The 19,719-nt window shown below is 46.0% G+C and overlaps 1 protein-coding gene across 1 annotated transcript in view; it reads right to left on the bottom strand.

The window, feature by feature from the left end:
* Positions 1 to 19,719, bottom strand: part of OLFML1 (olfactomedin like 1) — a 120,782-nt gene that overhangs the window by 94,802 nt on the left and 6,261 nt on the right. The window contains exon 2 of the mRNA XM_069223542.1: positions 11,749 to 12,037. Coding sequence (XP_069079643.1) covers positions 11,749 to 12,037 — 289 coding nt within the window. The remainder of the gene's footprint in view (positions 1 to 11,748; positions 12,038 to 19,719) is intronic.

Genomic DNA, 19,719 nt, shown 5'->3' with positions numbered 1-19,719 from the left:
AGGATATCCACTGTCTGTCATGATTTACAAGACAACCCTGCAATTAAAAGGAAGATTACATCTTGATAAAATACCCGGGTTGCTAGCCAGCAAAAGTACCACCAAGCCAGACTTAGCTAAATGTGTTTTAATGCAGGGCTTAGCCAATTGGTATCTGAGATGCAGAGGACATAAGCCTCAACATATGTAGATGCCTGACAGAAACCTGCAGCAATAATGCCATGGCCAGGAACAGAACAATACGACATAGACCAGAGCAAGCTTCCTAAGTCTGTCCGAACCAGGTGATGTCAAGAGCTAAACCCATCAAACAAATCTAGCAGCCTATCCATGTGCAGCAAATGAATTGGCCTTGATCTTGATTTGAGTGGAGGCTGAGCTCCCACAAATGTAGACTGTATAGTGCACAGCAGTACACTGTAGATATTTCTGGGCTCATGTTTGGTTGCTTGGCACATTTGATATGAATAGTAGTAACAAACAGTATAATTAATAAATAAAGACAATAGAATCCCCAAACCAAGATTGTTAAAAGCAAAATACTTTAATGAATATAGTGGCACATACATCTGGCTCATACTTAACATAATGTATGGACAAAGAGATGTTCAAACATGAAATGCAGATGCTTTTTGCATTCAATGCACTTTTGAGGTATTCAGTACGACAGTGACATAATTGTTCTTTTAAAATGGCCACTAGGGATTAGGGGCACAGAGTACATACATCTTTAGCACTTAGACATAGCAATGCCACCCCAAGAATGGTTTAGACAACAGTTTAGATTTTTAACAACAACTGTCAGTCAAACAGGTGTTATTCACATGTAACAAATGATCTGGTTTCAATTAGCAGTGGAGAACACAAAGGTCCAAAATTTAAGAACATGTAGCAAAAGTTCTGGACTTCGGCCCTGGTGCTCCAAATTATTTTCAATCTTTGGCAGACTCTACAAGGAGTAGAAGGCCAGAGGTTTCAGATGAAAGCAGGTTTCTCAGCAATTCTTTTCAGGACTGCAGCCAAGTACAAAGTACTGTCAGGGCCTTCTTGATACTAGATCAACTGTAGAAGTCCATGTGTGGCAATCACTGACCCCCCTTCTCCTTGTGGGACCAGCTAATGGTATACTTTACTGTCCCTGATAATAGCCTTCAGATCTTGGTATTTATTACACCTGTAAGCCTTGGTGTGGTCTTCCCCCAAATGTTTTGCCGTCACCGTTCCTGTATTCTGAATTTTGTTTTGTGTCCATTAGAGCTCTGTGCAGTTTATCACTGCTAACCAGTGTTAAAGTGCTTGTGCTCTCTCCCTTTAGCATGGTAAAACTGGCCTACACCTGATTGGGACATTTAATTTATTTGTAAGTCTCTAGTAAATTGGTACTACATGTACCAGTGGGCTTGCAACATTCATTGTGCCACCCACTAAAGTAAACACTTTAAAACATTGCAGCCTGTAGTACAGTTTTAAACTGCCATTTTGACCAAGCAAAATAAACCTTTTGCCAGGCCAAAAACGTCCTTTTTAATACATAAACGTCACCCTTACGTTAGGCCCTAAACAGCCCATAGGGCAGTGTGCATTATCTTTTCCACTGGAAAACAATGGGATACCTTATTACATTTAATGAGTGCTAACCTTTTATTGGGCAAAGATAGAAATGTCATGTTTGAATTCAATTGAATAGAAATGTACAACCCTCTTTAATGATAAAATCTGATTTAAGTCACAATTCTGAAAATGACACTTTCAGAAAGTTGTCATTTTTTGTTCCAACCATTGGGCGCCTGCAGCCTGTGTCCTGGATCGCATGATTGTGAAATGTTTGGCAGTTGGTCTTTATGTATTTCTTTCAGACAGTGAGACAAAGGGGAACTAGGTGTTGGCAGGATAACCCAGTCTATCAGGATGGGTGGTGCAGAGCTGTTTCCTGCCCCACTTACATTTCAAAAGGGCTACCTCACAAAGGAACTTGACCACTGTCTACTGTCACCCCATACTACTTGGAGCCTGGGCAGAAGAAGGGAATAGTTTTCCAGAACCAGATGTGGGGGTAGTCAGAATGTCACTCACACTCAAAGACTGGCACCAGGTATAAATATTGGACCTCCTGAACCACCTCTCTTGTACACTCCTGCACCTGTGGACTACAGAAGGAGGACTGCCTTGTTCCACAGAGGACTTCCCTGTGGCTACCAGAGGACTGCTGTTCTGCTTGAGGTCTGCTCTGCTCCTTATGAAGAGAGACTGAACCTGCTTCCTTCATCCCAGGCTATCCTGAGTGACTTCAGGGGTCAGTTGGCTGACCTCCTGTTTTGAGCTACAGAGATACAGCAAGCTCCAGAGTCCTTCCTGCAACTGCATAGCTGGCCTGTTGATACTGGACCTACCTGGACCTCCAACTGAACTTGCCAGAATCCTACCGGTCTCTGGTAGAATGAGTCCCTGATCCCCAAAACATGCTTCCCAGGCCCTGGACCATTGATTGGCATCAGAGAGCACTCCTTTGCCAGAAAAGGAGAAATACTGAGATTTTTGGTTTTTCATGACCGACAACAGTCCCATTCATGCCAAGATTCTGCTGCCCACGGCCACCACCAATGTGAAGCTCCAGGGAACCTGACTCTTCGCACTGCAGTGATTGCCAGTGGCAACTAGCAACATTAAATCTGCACTTCGTTCTGCAGCCCACAGTTACCGCCGAAAGCTCAGCTCTAGCAACAACTATCCATGGTGCATGACTGGTTGTTTTAGTTCCAGTGATAAACATCCACAGCGCTAGTCCTTCTCTTTGTGTTACAGTAACAAACATCCATAATTCTCTCCCCTGCTCCTCGTGTCTTCCTCCACCGCAAACAGAACTCTTCTCTACAAATTTTAAGAAATACATTTTTGCAGCTGGTCTATGTATCCTGCCTGTGCTCCATCACAATGGGCCTGAACATGTGACTTTCCACTGGTTTAGCACAACCAGATGACCATGAGTAGTGCTTTGTACATTAAGGTGCTCTACCTACCTAAAACTTTGAAAGGTATTATCTCTGGTTCTACTGGTTGGATTTTTGTTGTTCTGGTATCTTTGTATTATTAAAATGCACTGTATTGTCCTAAATTGGTGTGGGATTTTTCTTGTGTTGTGTTTTCACTTGGGTGCTGCATGAATGCTTAACACATTGCCTCAAAGTTAGGCCTGGCTGATTTTGTGCCAAGCTACCAGCGGGTTAAACATAGGTGAATTTAGTTACTTTTGCGGTTCACCTTAACAATGATTGTAGTTGGTGCTTGAGTAGGCTTTTTGCCCCTTCAATAAATAGCCAATTTTTTTACATTGGTGCTCAGTAGTGGGATCCATTACTTGTGTTTGTGCAGTGCCAATCAGTGATTTTGTGTAACACTTAAATCCCTATTAATACGTACCTCAGATTCAACCTCTTTTTTAAACCTCTTTAGTTTTTGATTTAGATTGTTTTCCTTTTTCTAAATTTAATTCTTATTCCACATCTTTGGTGATAAAATGGAGATGGAGCTGATCAACATTGATCACCTCAGCATGGCAGAGCTGCAAAGGTATTTCCAGGAGAGGGTGCTGAATGTAGGGAGTAAGGTGATCATTATGGACCTCCAGGTAGCACTCAGAGCCTTTGAGAAAGTCAGGAGGATGCAAACCACCCCAGAGAAGCAGGAGTAGGATGACCTGGACGAGGAAATAGACTTAGAGGAGGGGGAGGGGAAGGAGGAGTAGGAGGAGAATGAGGAGAAGGAGGAGAAGGAGGCACAGAGCCTGGACACAGGGCCTGAGCTGCAGCAACCTGAGCAAAACAAAAGGATGATGGACGGAGTGCTGAACAATGCAAACACTCACCCCCAGTCACAGATCTGGGTTTAATCCATCGTTCTTTTGCTCACCATGCCACCCCAGTTTGGATCCAGCCATATGCAAATCAGTCTTGACCCTGTTCCTCATGGGAACAGTCCAGCCCGAACTGCCAAGCTAGGCCCTCTCTGGACTGGAAACAAGCATCCTGGGGCCAGTTTCAGGGTTTCACCCTTCATCAGCCAGGCTAGCTTGAACCCAGTGGCACAGTGAGCAAGGGACTCACGTCTGGGCATACCCTTCCCACTTAGGGCATCTTTCGCAAAACAAAAGGATGATGGACGGAGTGCTGAACAATGCAAACACTCACCCCCAGTCACAGATCTGGGTTTACTCCATCGTTCTTTTGCTCACCATGCCACCCCAGTTTGGATCCAGCCATATGCAAATCAGTCTTGACCATGTTCCTCATGGGAACAGTCCAGCCCGAACTGCCAAGCCAGTGCAGCACCCTGAAAGAGAGGAGAACATCTTGTTCTCAGGAAGTGGACCACAGGAAGGATGAAATGAAGTTTTAACTGCATCTGGCCAAGATGAAATAGAGGTAGCCAAAAAGGAGGCTGTTGCCTAGAGGACCTTAGAAAAGAGGAGATTGGATCTAGAAGAGAAAGAGGCTGAGGCATAAAGAACCTTGGTAAAGGAGACAGCTGAGGCATAAAGAACCTTGGCAAAGGTGGAGGCTGATGCAGAGAGAGCCTTGGCAGAGAAGAAACTGCTACTGGCTCATGAGATGAGTCAAACGTAGCTGGACCTAAAATCCTAAAAGCAAATCAGCTCATTGAGTGTAGCAGCAATGGTGGCAGTGATACCTCAGTGCCCAGTGTAGACAAGAGGATCCACATCTCCAAGGACAGGTGCCTAACGTTGTGGGGATGATTTTGACAAGTGGTTTAAGGCCTATGCATTTTTCTTAGAGATGCACAGGGTACCTGAGGAGGATTGGGGAGCCAGTCTCTGGTGTGACATTCCCAAAGAAGGGAGAGACACACTGTTAAACCTAATGAAGGGAGCCAGAAATAGTTATCCCTTCATGAAGGACACTCTTGTCAGGCAGTATGGTCTCACCCCTGAAAAGTATAGGCAAAGGTTTAGTGACAATCCAATGTTACCTCCACGGTCCTGGATGCATTTTATAGATTCATTTTGCAAGGCACTGGATGGGTGGGTGAAGGGCAGTTATGTAAGTGATTACAAGGGGCTGAACAATTTAATTGCCAGAGAGCACAAGTTCAGCAATTGTTTTACAGAGCTATGCCAACATCTGGTGGATAGTAAGCTTGCTGATCCCAGGAAGCTTGCTAAGAAGGAAGATCACCAATTCAGTACCCAGGTCCACAAAGAATTATCTAGATGGGAGCACGAAAAGGGTGGACAGGATAGCCAACAGCAGAAAGGAGGGAGATAAAAATAAAATAACAAGAAGTTCTCTAGAGGCCCCAAGGGGGGGGATTTCCAGTCCCAACATTATCACAAGAAGAGTGGGTCCCCTGAAAAGAAGCCAGGGAGGATCACTCCCAAATGTTATGAGTGCTATAAGTATGGGCACTTGAAGAGAGACTCCAAATGCCTCAAAGAGGGTGCAGCCCCCCACTGGTGGGCAGACACTTGGGTTGGCTAGAGTAGTGCTTTGGGAGGAGGTTGTTCCAGCCAGTTAACAAGGGGTGTAGAGCAGATGTTACCCTAGTGTCCCTGGATGATGAGGAAACGGTGCCAAAAGCTTACATGCTTTCTAACACTTCTAAGTACAGGCAGTGGGTCACCATCAATGGGCAGTGGGTGAAGGCTCTGAGGGACACAGGAGCCAGGATGACTGCTATCAGTTGTCATCTGGTGTCCTCAAAGCAGGTAATCCCCAATACATTCCACCCGGTTATGGTAGCAGACAAACATGACAGTCACTTTCCTGAGGATCTTTTTCCCTTTGAGTGGGTTCGGGGGGTCTCAGGTTCCTCGAATACAGATATGACTCATGCCTGTAGGCTGTCTGCTTGGAAATGACTTGGAGCACACCTTCTGGAAGGAGGTGGAGCTCAAGTCTCACCTGGAGACGTTAGGGTTGCCTGAGTGGGTGTGCCTGGCCACAAGGTCCATGGGAGCCCAAGACGTTAGTCAACAAGCCCTGGAGTCTGGAAAAATGGCCCAGGTAGCTGTTCAACGGAAGAAGGAGAAGGGGTTTTGGAAACCAGTCCTTGAAACTCCCGCGGTCTGGGAGGAAACTGAGACTGAAAGCACAACCTCAGAACCTACAGGGGAGGACATTTCTGCCCAGGGAGGGGGCATTGTCTGATCTGGCTGGTTGGCAAGCTGAAGGATGGCCCACCAAGGAAGAATTCTGCAAGGTTCAGAAGGAGTGCCCTACCCTTGAGGACTTTAGGACATAGGGCAAGGCCCAGGCAGCTGGTGACACCTCTAGAGAGCACTTGATCCATAGAGAGAATGACCTCCTGTGTAGTGAGCCTAAGGCTTCTGAGCCTGAGGCAACCCGTGTGTTGTGGTTCCCAAGTGCTGCAGCCAGGCTCAGTAGGAAGGCACAGTAACACTGTGGGACCACCAGCACATGTGCTGCCCCAATGGCCAGAGCCTTAGGCTCACTGTAGAGGAGATAATTCTCCCAGTATATAAGATGATCGCCAGAGGCTTCACCTGCTGCTTTGGCTGAGGCCTGTTGCCTCAGACCCTCAAGAGTGGGGTACTCTTTCTGCGTTTGGCAGAGGTTGGCCCACCCTCTACTTGCCAGCCAGCAAGTTCATGCAGGTTACCCAGGTCGGCAATATCTTCTCCAGTTGGCTGAGGGGCTTCCTCCTCTGGGACCCCATCCACAACCGTGGGAATATCTGAGGCGGGTTTCCCGTGCCTCTTGCCCTTCCTCTGTGCAGCTGTCTGGGCCATTGATCCAGGCTCCAGACAACCTTGATTCCCTTCCCGGGGAGCCATGGACTTTGTGGTCATGCAGACCCACTCAGGCAAACCTAACGTCTTGAGGTGGAATCTGAGCTCCCCCTCTTTCCAAGCAGCATGCTCAAGATCATTGCCTAACAGACAATCTACAGGCATGGCAGGACTCATAGCTACCTTTAGAGTACCAGAGACACCCCCCACTCAAAGGGAACCAGAGCCACCGGTAGGTGACTCTTGCGATTGTCAACGACTATGACTTGGTGGAATGTATTAGGGAGTATCTGCTCTGCTGACATCAGCTGACTCTTGACAGTAGTCATACTGGCACCTGTTTCATGCAGAGCCTCCACCCTTTGCCCATCAATGGTGACCCACTTGGAAGTAGTGGCAGGCATGTGGGCTTTTGGCACCATTTCCTTATCTCCCATGGATACTAGGGATACCTCTATCTGCTCCCCAAAGCTAACTGGGACTGTCCCCCCCAAGCGCTACACTAGCCAACCTGGGTGTCTGCCCTCCAGTGGGGGTTGTGCCCTCTTGGGACACTGGGAGTTGCTCTTCGAGTGTCCATGCTTGAAGCACTCTAAGCATTTGGAGATAAATTTCCCTTGCTTTTTATCAAAGTATCCTGGCTTTTTCTCAAACGCAGGTTGGGACTGGGTACCCCCACCCCCTGGGAATTGTTTGGGGACCTTTAGAGAACTCCTTATGTTTAAGTTCCCCCCCTTTCTTCTGTTGGGAACCCTGACCACATTTGTGGGTGTCACCCCACATACCTTTCTGACACTCTGGTGCTACCCCAGAGGTCTGCCTCCTCAGCAATCTTCCTGGGATCAGTCAGCTTACTGTATACTAAGTGCTGGCGCAAACCTGTAAAACAAATACTGAGCATATGCTCTCTCAGAATCAAATCATATAATCCTTTGTAATAATTTAATTTGCTGCCCCGCACCCATCCATTCAGTACCTTATTGGAGAAATCAAAACAGTCAACCCAAGTTTGTGTGGAAAGTTTGGTCCTGTCCCTGAACCTCTGACGGTATTTCTCAGGAGTCAGCCAAAACTTGGCAAGTAAAGCGGCTTTCATGAGTGCATAGACATTTTAATCTTGTGGATCTAGTGTAAGATGTGTGTCCCTTCCCACTACTGGTACATAAAACCACAAGGCCACCCCCATTGCTCCCCAGAGACCCCATGATCCCTTAGATCAGCTTCCTAAGCAGCCAACCACTTATCAATGTCATCTCCCAACACATAACTTGGCACTACACTTTTGGGTATGCAAACCTTCTTTTGCCCAACAGGTCCTGCATGTATGCTGCCACCATCACTGCTGGACTCAGACTGTCTTCCCTTGATATCCAGCTCCTTGAGACTCAGTTCATGAGCCAACAAACGTTTCTTCTCAGCCAAGGCTCTCTCAGCTGCAGCCTCTTTGGCTTCTCTCTCTGCCCTCCTCTCCTCCTGTTGAGCTTCAATTTTTAACTTTGCCATTTGTAATTGAAATTCTCTCTCCTCCCTCCTTTCCTCTGCGCTCAGGCCATAGTCAGAGACACTGCTCCCTGGTTTGGCAGGGGGCACAATCACAGTGGGAACATCCTCCACTAATGGCAAGAAATCCTCTGAGAGGCTATCCTCTGGACCCTCCTTCTCTGATTGGGCTTCTGCCCAGGCCCTTAGTGCTATTTGTAATTCCTCCTTTCTGGAGGCACCTTGGGTGGGTACTCCCATACACTTGCAGAACCCCATCAGCTGTTTAACAGTATAAGTCTCCAGTATGGCTAGATCAAAATCTTCATCTCCTGCTTGAGTCCCAGCCAGAGACATGTTGAGTGAGGATTTAGTTAAAAAATGTCAGGTAGAAAACAAAATTGCAGAAAATGATAAAAAATGAAGTTGACCTTCAACTATGGGTAGGTAGTGAACACTTAGCTATTGTATGTCACTGCAAAAATACAAGTCCTATCCTCACCGCTGATCACCACAGTTAGAAATGGCGTCTTTGGTTGGCAGTCAGGTTAACCCCTGTCCAAGCAAGGACTCTCACTCTGGTAAGGGTAAGTCACACACAATTCAAATTATCCTGTGCCCACCCTCTGGTAGCTTGGCATTGAGCAGTCAGGCTTAACTTAGAAGGCAATGTGTAAAGTATTTGTGCAATAAGTTATGCAATACACAGTAGAACACCACAAAAATACAACACACAGTGTTTAGAAAAATGTATAATATTTATCTGGTACGATGCAGGTCAAAACGATTAAGAAGCAATAAGTATATGTTGAGATATCACTGTAAAAATGATATAAAGTGTCTTTAGTCTCTTAAAAGTAACAAATGTCTCTTGCATGCACAAAGTACCTGGTTTGCGATCAAAATCTCTGCAAGGAACCGCAGAGGAGGAGATGCGTGGAAAACAGGGAGGGGGGTGTGCGTCGATTTCTCAGGCCGCACACGGCGATGCGTAGTTTATTTTTCACACAGGGAAGGCTTTGCGTCGATTTCTGGCGCTCGGTCTTGGATCCTCTTCGGGTTGTGGGGTTTTCAGATGCCCAGGGGACGATGCGTTGAAATCCGGCTTTGGAAGGACGATGTCACAGGGGCTGCATTTATCCGGTTGGCGTTGAGTGGAAATCTCTACTGCACAAAAGGCGCTGCGCCGATTGCAGTCAGAAAGTCGGGCTGCGTCGTTCTGGCTAGGCTTTGCGTCGATTCAGTGGTCCGTGCGTTGCATTTCCGGTCGCTACGCTGGCGCTGCATCGATCTTCTCCTTGCGAAGTCACGATGCAGGCTGTGTGTCATTTCTGGCAGGCTGTGCTTCGATTTTCACTGCACCGGGAGTTCTTCTTGCAGGAATGAAGTTTTTTTGGTCCTGAGACTTCAGGGAACAGGAGGCAAGCTCTATCCAAGGCCTTGGAGAGCACTTCTCAGCACAGCCAGAGAGCAGCAAGGCAGCAGGGCAACAGCAAGGCAGCAGTCCTTCTTAGAAAAGCAGTCAGGTGAGTCATTTGGGCAGCCAGACAGTTCTTCCCGGCAGGTTGCAGTTTCTGGTTCAGGTTCTGCTCCAGGAAGTGTCTGAGTTGGTAGGGGCAGAGGCCCTGTTTAAATACCCAAATGTGCCTTTGAAGTGGGGGAGACTTCAAAGAGTGGCTTAGAAGTGCACAAGGTCCCTTTTCAGTTCTATCCTGTCTGCTAGGGTCCCAGTAGGGGGTGTGACAGTCCTTTGTGTGAGGGCAGGCTACTGTCCTTTGACATGTGAGTGTCAGGCCCTCCACCCTACCAGCCCAGGAAGACCCATTCATTATGCAGATGTATGCAAGTGTGACTGAGCATCCTGTGTTTGGGGTTTGTCTGAGTGAGTGCACAAGGGAGCTGTCAACTAAACCTAGCCAGACGTGGATTGTAAGGCTCAGACGGATTTAAGTGCAGAGAAATGCTCACTTTCTAAAAGTGGCATTTCTGAAATAGTAATATTAAATCCAACTTCACCAGTCAGCAGGATTTTGCATTACCATTCTGGCCATACTAAATATGACCTTGTTACTCATTTCAGATCAGATGCTACCACTCAAACAGTATATGATGGTAGCCCTAATGTTAGCCTTTGAAAAGAGCAGGCCTCACAGCAGTGCAAAATGAATTTAGGAGTTTTACACTACCAGGGCATGTACACTACACAGGTACTGCCTTGCAATGGCAGGCCTGAGACATGGTTAAGGGGCTACTAAAGTGGGTGGCACAATCAGTGCTGCAGGCCCACTAGTAGCATTCTATCTACAGGCCCTGGGCACATATAGTGCACTTTACTAGGGACTTACAAGTAAATTAAATAATCCAATTGGGTATGATCCAATGCCATCATGTTTAAAGGGAGAGAGCATATGCACTTTAGCACTGGTTAGCAGTGGTAAAGTGCACAGTTTGTCCTCTCTGGGTCAAAATACAGAACCTCATTCAGAAATTCGAATTATTCATTTTATTATGGGTTTCCCTTCAGTTGCTCTGGGCATTTCTGTCCATCCTTTCTTATCAAACCTTTCAATACCGATCTCCTTCTTATTGATCTGCCCTTTAAAATGGAAGTCAAAGTAATATCATCTGAATAGAAAACCACATCCGTGATACCTTTTGAAAATGGTGGCCATTGCTATGTTCCACAATTTATTGTATTCAAAATCACATTCTCTGCATTGATCAAGAAATCTATGGGACAACTTTGATGAATACTCGCAAAAAAATCAAGCTCCCTTAATTCTTATAGCTGCAAGTGAATAAAGGTATTCCACATCGAATATATTAAATAACCTAGCAACTTGGCTCCCTCTCAGGTCACGACCGATAGATGCAGATCTTGAACAAACAAATGGAATATAGATACCATAATACATAACATATTGATCTGCCGGACATCTAATTATGTTACAGTTCTACGTTCCTTCCCCTAGCCCTCTCTTCCTATCTCTCCCTTCCTCTCATATGTTCCTTTCTAACAACTACCTTTTGGTTCAAGCATCCTTTTTTCGTGAACACCACTGTCACCAGGATCGAGCATGTATAATGATAACGTCAAAACTCATAGAATGTTTGGAATGATAGTACTATAGTACATACTTACAGAAATCTCTCACCCCCCAGTTGGATATCAACTTATAATAACAATCCCAACATGAGACAACAGGTCCTTGTCATCTCTGTCAATTACAACTCAGTGCACAAGGAACTCTACACCCTCTTACAAATACATATTTTCCACTCATCCAAACTTTGTTATACTGACTGAACTGAATGTAGGTTATCAAGGCATGCTTGCAATCTTGTAACTGTTGTTAAGCTTTGTACTGCTTTCATTAAAAATTAGTAACATCGTTCTGATATAAAATATTGCTTATGCGAATACTTAGTATCAATTAATGTATTCGTTTACTCATGTACCTTGTATAAATTAGATTGATTTGGTAGAGGACATTTAAATTACTTACTTGAATTCAATTTACGTTCAATATTTCTTTGTTCCTCTGCTTCCTCTTTTAGCCGTTCCTCTACTAGTTTTTGGTCCATTTCTATACATGGCTTATGCGAAGTTGCTGATTCTACAAAGTCAATGTCCCATTCTGCTCTCTCCACCCTAGCAGACAAATTTTCCAGCTCACTCTTGTGAGTTGCAGAAGAAATGCTTAGGTCCCTTACTTGAGACTTCATCTTCCTTGAAAGAGTTCGAAACTCTTGTACATACTGCCTTAAATCTTGGTCACATTTTTCTATGCGGCCCTTGTTTAGAACAAAAAGAAAATACGTAATTGGTTAACATTAGTGAGAGCACCTTCTCTCAATAATATGGCTTATACTATTAGACTGATGTTTACATGATACTTTACCAGCGGCATTGCTTATTATGTAGTTACTGAACATAGCTTGGACATATAAACTGACAGTAAGAGACTTGTAATTGAATATTGATTTTTGAATGAAGAGTTCACATTTTTTGAAAATATGGAGGCTTTTAAAACCTTTTTATATAACAAAGATTGTCAGCTGCTCTGTGTTCTTATTTTCATATATGTTAACAAGTGGTGGAGTTAACTCCATTGAAGCATATGTATGACAGTCTATAAACATTATTATTAGAGAGTGATGAGAATTACGGAGACTCTCCAAAAGTCGTGTTGCTAGAATCCAGCTATGCATTGACCACATCTGTTTCTTTACCCCATTTACATTTCTCCAATGCTCTTTCTCTGTAAAGTTTTAATATTTTTTTTAGTGTGTTAATAATTCGTAAATACAACATATACAGGCAAAACCCCGCCTATAACCGAAGAAGTCCATAATGATTGCAGTCCCATTATTTGTTTTAACATGTCCATGTAAGGTTGTCCCATTGCAGTTCCCACCCCCCTGCCTAGTCAGCGTGGTCATCTGATCCATGCTCATCTTTGGGGAAGTGGGTGGGGGGGTTTGTGGGCTCATGTGACTGCTCTCCCTCAGTAACCAGCACTTCCCAGCAAGAGAACTCTTATGGCAGTACCATACATCACTCCCAGTCATCCGTCAGGGGAGGGGTGCTGGTGCCATCAGATCTCCGATTCATCAACCCCTCTCCCTGGGACAGCTCCTCTTTCACCGGGTCTATCAAGCTGCGCAGCAGGTCAGACCATATCACAATGTCCTCCTCCGCCTTCTCATCAGTCTTCACCTCGCTCATTCTATGCTCCTCCACCACCGCCAATTCCTCAGTGTCTGTCATTCATGCTAACACTGTAGAGCCTGTGTTTGTGATCCATTGGGTGACAAACTGCCTTTTGGCCAGTATGAGCCCCACTTGTGCATCTTACCATCCTTAGGGAAAGGAACAAACCCAAATAAACCAATCTTGATCGAGGACTCCAGTCAGATCCTCGTCACTTCCTGTAATTTATGTACAACTTCAGTCCAATACTGCACTACGTAGGGGCACGTCCACACCATATGCAGGAAATCAGCTTGTTCCCGTTTACATCTAGGGCATATGTCTGGATGTTGGGGGTGAATGTGGTGTAACCTTGTGTGTGGAAGGTATGTGTGATGAAGAATCTGGAAATGTGCCACTTTAAACCTAGAATTACCAGATATCTCCCTCACCTAGGTGCATGACTGATCCATTCTCTGTCTGTCAATGATTCCTGTAAATCTGCCTCCCAACCATGGTGCACTTTCATTACGAGCTATGGCTTGTCTTGTTTTAATGCCGCGTATATCCTGGAGACAGTCCTCACCTGGAATTCCCCTCCTAGGAAGACTGTCAGTGACACTACTGGAGTCACTAGGAACCCAGTCCATATTTCCCAAATTGCCCTGGTCAGTGTTGCAAACTGCAAAATCTGTCCCGCTTACACGCTAAAGGACTCCTGTGCCTCCTGAAATGGTATACAGGTGCCTCCCTGAAATAAGTCATCCAGTATGGTGCACCCTTCTCTGTCCACCATCTCAAGTACATGTCCAGACCAATGCACGTAAATGGCTGTAGCCACCCCAAGAGCAGAACTCACTTCATCACTGATTCCCATGTCTTGGCCATTTGAGGTATTATGTAAGAGCATGTGGTCAGTTGGCGCGCTCCTGGGATGAAGCAGACTGGGAGTTTCTTTGCTCCTTCAGTTCCCGCTAACAATCTCTTCTCCCAATTTCCCCCTGCAAACACCATTGCACTTTATACTGGAGCTGAGTTCCCATGTAATATAGTTCCTGGTCTGGAAGACCATATGCTCTTTCTCAGGGACTACTTTGAGTACCATCAGTCCTATCCTGCTCCTTTTCTCTCACCAAACCAACGAAACCAGTAGGCTGTCCACCTTCTTCAACACAGTACAAGGTATTGAACATAGGGAGTTCTGCAGCACTGTGGGAGAAACACCATTTTAGCAACTGCTACTCCATCAATTGTAGCCACAGCGGTGTATTCCAAAAGAACACAGAAACCCGGAGTCCCTCGACCGCTATGCATACATTGTAAGCCAGCTGTTTTTGGGACATTTGTGCCACCTTGATGGCCATATAGCAGAACTCATCCATCTCCCACTGAATTCCCATTTGCAGAAGCCCCACCAGTAGACAACTTTACCAAAGGAAACAATAATGACTTACCCTGATTAACATATAGCCCAATGCCTCCCCAAACGTCGGAAGCTCTGCAAGTAGCCTCGGGATGGGATGTTGAGGTTGGGTATATAAAAAAGGACGTCATCTGTATATTGTGACAACACATAGTGCTCCCCACCCTCATGCCCCATTCCCCTAATGCCCATTTGAAATGAATGTCCAATGGTTCTGCCCTGGATTAAGTGCTCACCAGGCCTCTACACAGTCTGCGTCTGGTCCCCAGCTCTATTCCCTGACTGTTCGAGACACACCTCCATGCTAACTCGTGCCACAGGATGTGAATATAACAGTGTTACCCACTACAAGAAATTGGCCCCAAATCCTATCCTCCTAAGGAATTCTATCATATGCTCCCAATCCAATGTATGAAATGCCTTTTCCATGTCTGAGGCAACTACAGCACCTTCAGAGTCTGTCTCATGGAGTATGTGCATAACATGAATTAACTGTCGGTTATTCATCATGGTACTCCTGGTGGGGATAAACTCACATTGGTCCTCAGGCACCAAAGTCCCTATTGTGGGTCTAACTTGATTAGCCAATATTTATGCTGATATTTGCACATTGTTTGTTACAGACAATGAACAATAAGACCCAGGTAATAAAGGGTCTCTATCAAGCTTGACAAACATAATTGTGACTGCCTCCCTTATAGACTGAGGAAGCTGGGACACACTGCAGGCCTTCTGGAATACTTCCAGTGAGTGCATCAACAGCGGTATTTCAAATGCATGGTATCACTTTGACGGGAGTCCATCTGCTTCTGCAGCTTTGTTATATGATATATTGTGAATCAGTGCACAAATGCCTTCCGCCGTAATGTCTGCCTCCACTGCATTCTGGCCATCATCTGACAACTTGGGGGGCCTCAATTCGGCTAGAATCCTTTGGATGGGTAAGTCATGGCCTTGCCTCAGGTTTTATAGATCTCTGCCAAATAAAAGCTAAGGTACTGAATTATCTCCCTCTGGATGGAGATCATCCTGCTACGCACTCCAGTAAGCACCAATATCATGGACAGTGGAGCCTCTTTCTTAAACAACCAGGCAAGGCAACAATTTGGCATAGCCCTGTCTTTATGTTGCCACTTCTGGTAATCCCTCCATGTAAACCTGTCAAATGCTGCCTATGTGTCCCCTATGCTCCTCTTTAGCTCCAATGTGTAATTGGTTGGCTTCCCTCCTTCCCCATTCCCTTCTCTGGAATTGCTTCTTGGTCCTGAAGCTCTCTCTTTGCAGGTAGGCCTTTATCCTATATACTTTACTCAGGCACTCCCCTTGGAGCGCCACCTTAAGGGCATCTCATTCATAGAGCGCCACCTTAAGGGCATCTAATTCATCACTGTCCCCCAGTTGGTGGCAAAATACCCCTTCAAGACCCTGGTTATGTCTTACTGGAAATCTGCCTCATGCGAAAAGTGCCAAGTGGGAAGACCAGGGTTTTGTACCCACCCCCAGGTATATGTTGCCATTAGCGGTGCATAATTGGATAAAAATGTATTCAGGTGCTCCACACGAGGCAAATGATCCCTTAGTTCTTGGGCTATAAGGAGCCTCTCCAGCCTACTGTATGTCTTGTGTACGAAGGACTAGTATGTGTATTGCCTCTGCCCCAGATTATGTGGTCGCCAGGCATCTATACAGACAAGTTGGTCATCATGTCCAATAGTGCCCCAGCAAGCCTCAGTTTTGGTTAAGATCACAGGGTTTCTATCTAGGGTGCTATCCAGTATACAATTAACATTTCCTGTCCACTACAAGGGCACCCCCACATATGGCAAGATCACCTCCTGCACTTTCTGGAAGAATAGCTTATCATCTAAGTTAGGCGTATAGACATTCACTAAACAGACTTCAGCATCATGTAATAGTCCGTACACGAGTATGTATCTGCCTTTCACACAGCATAAGAGGTGCAATACGAGAATTGCACCCCAGGGCCCATCCAAATTGATACTCCCCTGGCATATGCTTTGTATGTGTGTGAGTAAAACTGCCCCCTCCATTTCTTTCTAGGGTACCTTCCCTCCTGCTTCTCTTAAGTGTGTTTCCCATTGCATTTTGCCACTGCCCCAGATTTACGAGGTTATGTAAACCTGAGGCTGCGCCAAAATCTAACACCACTCCAGGTGTTGCGTTAGCATGGTGCAATGAGGAGAAATGCGTTCATTTCTCCTCATGTTTTTCTCTTTCTGTGTGTGCTGCATTCTGCAGCACACATAGAAAGAGCAAAAGGCCATTGATGATTGTTTTTGTGCAGGAAGGTGTTCCTACCTGCTCAAAAACAATCTCCCATCAGTGCAGCCATCCTTGCACCATGGCACAAGGGTGGCTGTGTTGCCGCTCGGCAGCAAATTTAGCGCCAGCGCAGGGGGCAACACAGAGGTGTGCCTTATTCTATTAAATATTGCATCACTGCGTTTTGAAAATGATGAAGCGCAGCGCTGCCAAATTTGGTGCAACATTGCGCTCAGTCATTTTCTCGTAAATCTGGGCCTTAGTGTAGTCTTGAAGCCCTCAGACATTCCAGATGATAATTGTTGTGCTATTCCGTCCCCTGTCATTACCTTGGACATTCAGTCCAATCCTGCATGGGCAATGCCTGAGATTTTTTCTACCTTTATTACCACCCAAACCATTGTCCCTAGTTTCTCCAGTCCCGTTGACTGTGCCCTACTTTGAGTGACCCCACATCTCGGTGCAGGACTTCTACAGCTAACATAGAACAACATAAGTTCCCCCATACCTCCTCCACCCAACCTCTTCCCTCCCCACCTGGGTAAACAAGTCCAACCCCAACAAAACAATGTTTGTACATGCAGCTGAAAGGCCACTCTCGCCCAGTAACTACACTAGAACAACTGCTACCTATTGTCAAAACTGTGTTCCTAACCCTATCCTAAGAATCACTCAACAAAAACAGGAGAGTGCCCATGCACCCTCCGCCCGAAGGATAGACCTAAAACCCGTAGCAGAGAGCAGGCCTCCCGAATGTCCCTAACTAATTAAGAATGCACCCTATTCTAAGGGGGTAAGGAAATGGTCTGTCTGCTTTCTGTAGCAGTCAGTGGCTGCCCACCCTACCGTGTGGAATGTAGCTCATAACTTCCTGTGGCTAGCCTCAACAGATTCATAAGTACAGTTATTCACTACAATATTCAGTGGGTCACCTCTGCTTCCAGGACCTGTATTTTCCATACCACTGTCCACCTCGATCCATAACTGTATGCCGACCCAACACCTCACAGCAGCTACTCCCTTTTCCATCCCGAGTCTGTGGTGGGTACATGCATGCCCATCGCTGACCCTTCCTTTCTGTCTCTTGGCATGCCCCATCTATGCCTTTCTTCTGAGCCACTCGGTCTACTACAGCTTCTGGGATCCCCTCTCCTAAGGTTTCCAGACTGTTCTCTGCATTCCAGGCCCTCCACCCAGTCCCATACTTCTTCCGACACTGGACAAAATGGATGCAACCCTTATGCACCACGTTAAGTTTTGCAGGGTGCAGCGGCATGTATTTGAGATCAAGTTGGCATAAGTATTTCTTGGCTGCCAGGAAGGACTTGTGTTGGGACTGAGCCTTTTGTGTATAGTCTGGGGAACTACACACCATAGTGCTGTCAAACTTAGGATCCCCCACTGCCCTATACCACCTTAGGATACCACTTCTGTCCTGATATTTAAGAATGCATGCAATCATTGCTCTTGGAGGACAGAGAAGTTCAACAGTGTGCTGGGTGCAACAGTGTACTTCAAACAGTCCTCTGGGAAGACCACTGGATCTCAATCTTTGGCCCCTCCAGGAAATACCACAAAGCACAAATTACAACTGCAGGCCCTACCTTTAGCATCCTCCAACTCGTTCCTCCAGAAACCTAGCCCAATCTGTGGGAGTCTGGATTATTGACTTAAGGTCCTCAACTTCCTTCGTGAGACTGTTCACATTCCGTTCCATCACCAGGGAGCATTCATTAACCTTGTGCATGTCTGCCCTCAACAGGTTAACCTCAATAGGGACGGAGTCCATTTTATGCTCTTATATATCTGTTAAGATTGCTGAATAGCCTCCAGTATTCTTGTTTCAGATGCTTCAAGGGAGGTAGGTAGCATTCTTTCTTTGTTAGCACTCATCTGGCATTTGGGATCCCCAGGTCCAACTGTGAATTGGTCCATTTTTTTATGCTGGGATCTCCTTGATGCCATATCTCCTCCCAGTATACAGCTCTGGAAGGTGCCTATGTAGGGAGAGTCCAGTCCATCCTAATTTCCAAGCCCCTTTCCCATGGGTATAGTGCCAGCTGTGCCGACCGGTGGGAACCACAGTGTGTAGGTCTCTCTCCCTGCTGCTCACATTAGGCTGTACATCTTTTCCAGACCTCTTTGTCCTTTTCAGCCTGTTCAACCCTGGGGGACACCTGGCATCAACCACCCCGCAATTAATTAGGCAGGGCTAAATTCCTATGTCAAACAAACCCCCCTTTAGGGCATCCAACCAGAGTTTTGTGGCTTCTCTCTGGCCTTGCCAAATGTGTATCTGGTGGTAGCAGCTATTGCCCTCCCCTGCTCTTCCAATCAAGCCACCCACTCCACTATTGTCCAACAGGGCCTCTCTGCTCTTGTATCCAGTGACCAGCTCTTCACAGTAACTACTGCCGGGCGCCATGGGGTTTGATCCAGAACATGGCGGGCCCGACAGCCCCATTCCTTTGCTCTTGAGTCCACTACCCTCTGTGTGGCCTACACAGGCAGCGGGCAGCACAACAATTCCCCATACCAGCTTCAAGTTAAGCCCACCACATCATAACTTCAGGGCTCAGGTCCCTCTGCCGTGCTCACCCTCAGGACTCCATGGGCCTCGACCATCTAAGACAGGGTAAAATTGCTTAAGAATGGTCAGGTGGTGGCCATGTGCCTCTGTCGGGTCCCGACAAACAAAGAAGCCTTGCTACAGGGGCAGGGAGCCATAGGATGCCTCAAAATTGCACAGGGGGTCCTGAGCCTCAGTTGAGGACTTGCTGTCAGCCATCTTCTGCACTTTTGATATTTAAAAAATGGTTCTTTCTTACTTGTAAAGAAAGAGTCTCTCTTGTGAATGTGCTGAACTGAAGGCAACACATTTTAAATAAATTACAGTGATAGGTTTCTTGATGTGATATAACATTCATATTATGTATTGCAAAACATAAGACTGAGCTGAATATTTCTTTTTCATATGTTGCAGGATTTTTTTTATTACATAATTGTAATGAACCACCTCGCTCCAGTCTAGTTGACCACTTGTTTGTTTTCCCCCGGATGCACATTGACTCCATCCTC

The sequence above is a fragment of the Pleurodeles waltl genome, chromosome 3_1 (genome assembly GCF_031143425.1).
Source record: "Pleurodeles waltl isolate 20211129_DDA chromosome 3_1, aPleWal1.hap1.20221129, whole genome shotgun sequence".
Classification (NCBI taxonomy): domain Eukaryota; kingdom Metazoa; phylum Chordata; class Amphibia; order Caudata; family Salamandridae; genus Pleurodeles; species Pleurodeles waltl.
This window is presented reverse-complemented; position numbering and strand designations above follow the sequence as displayed.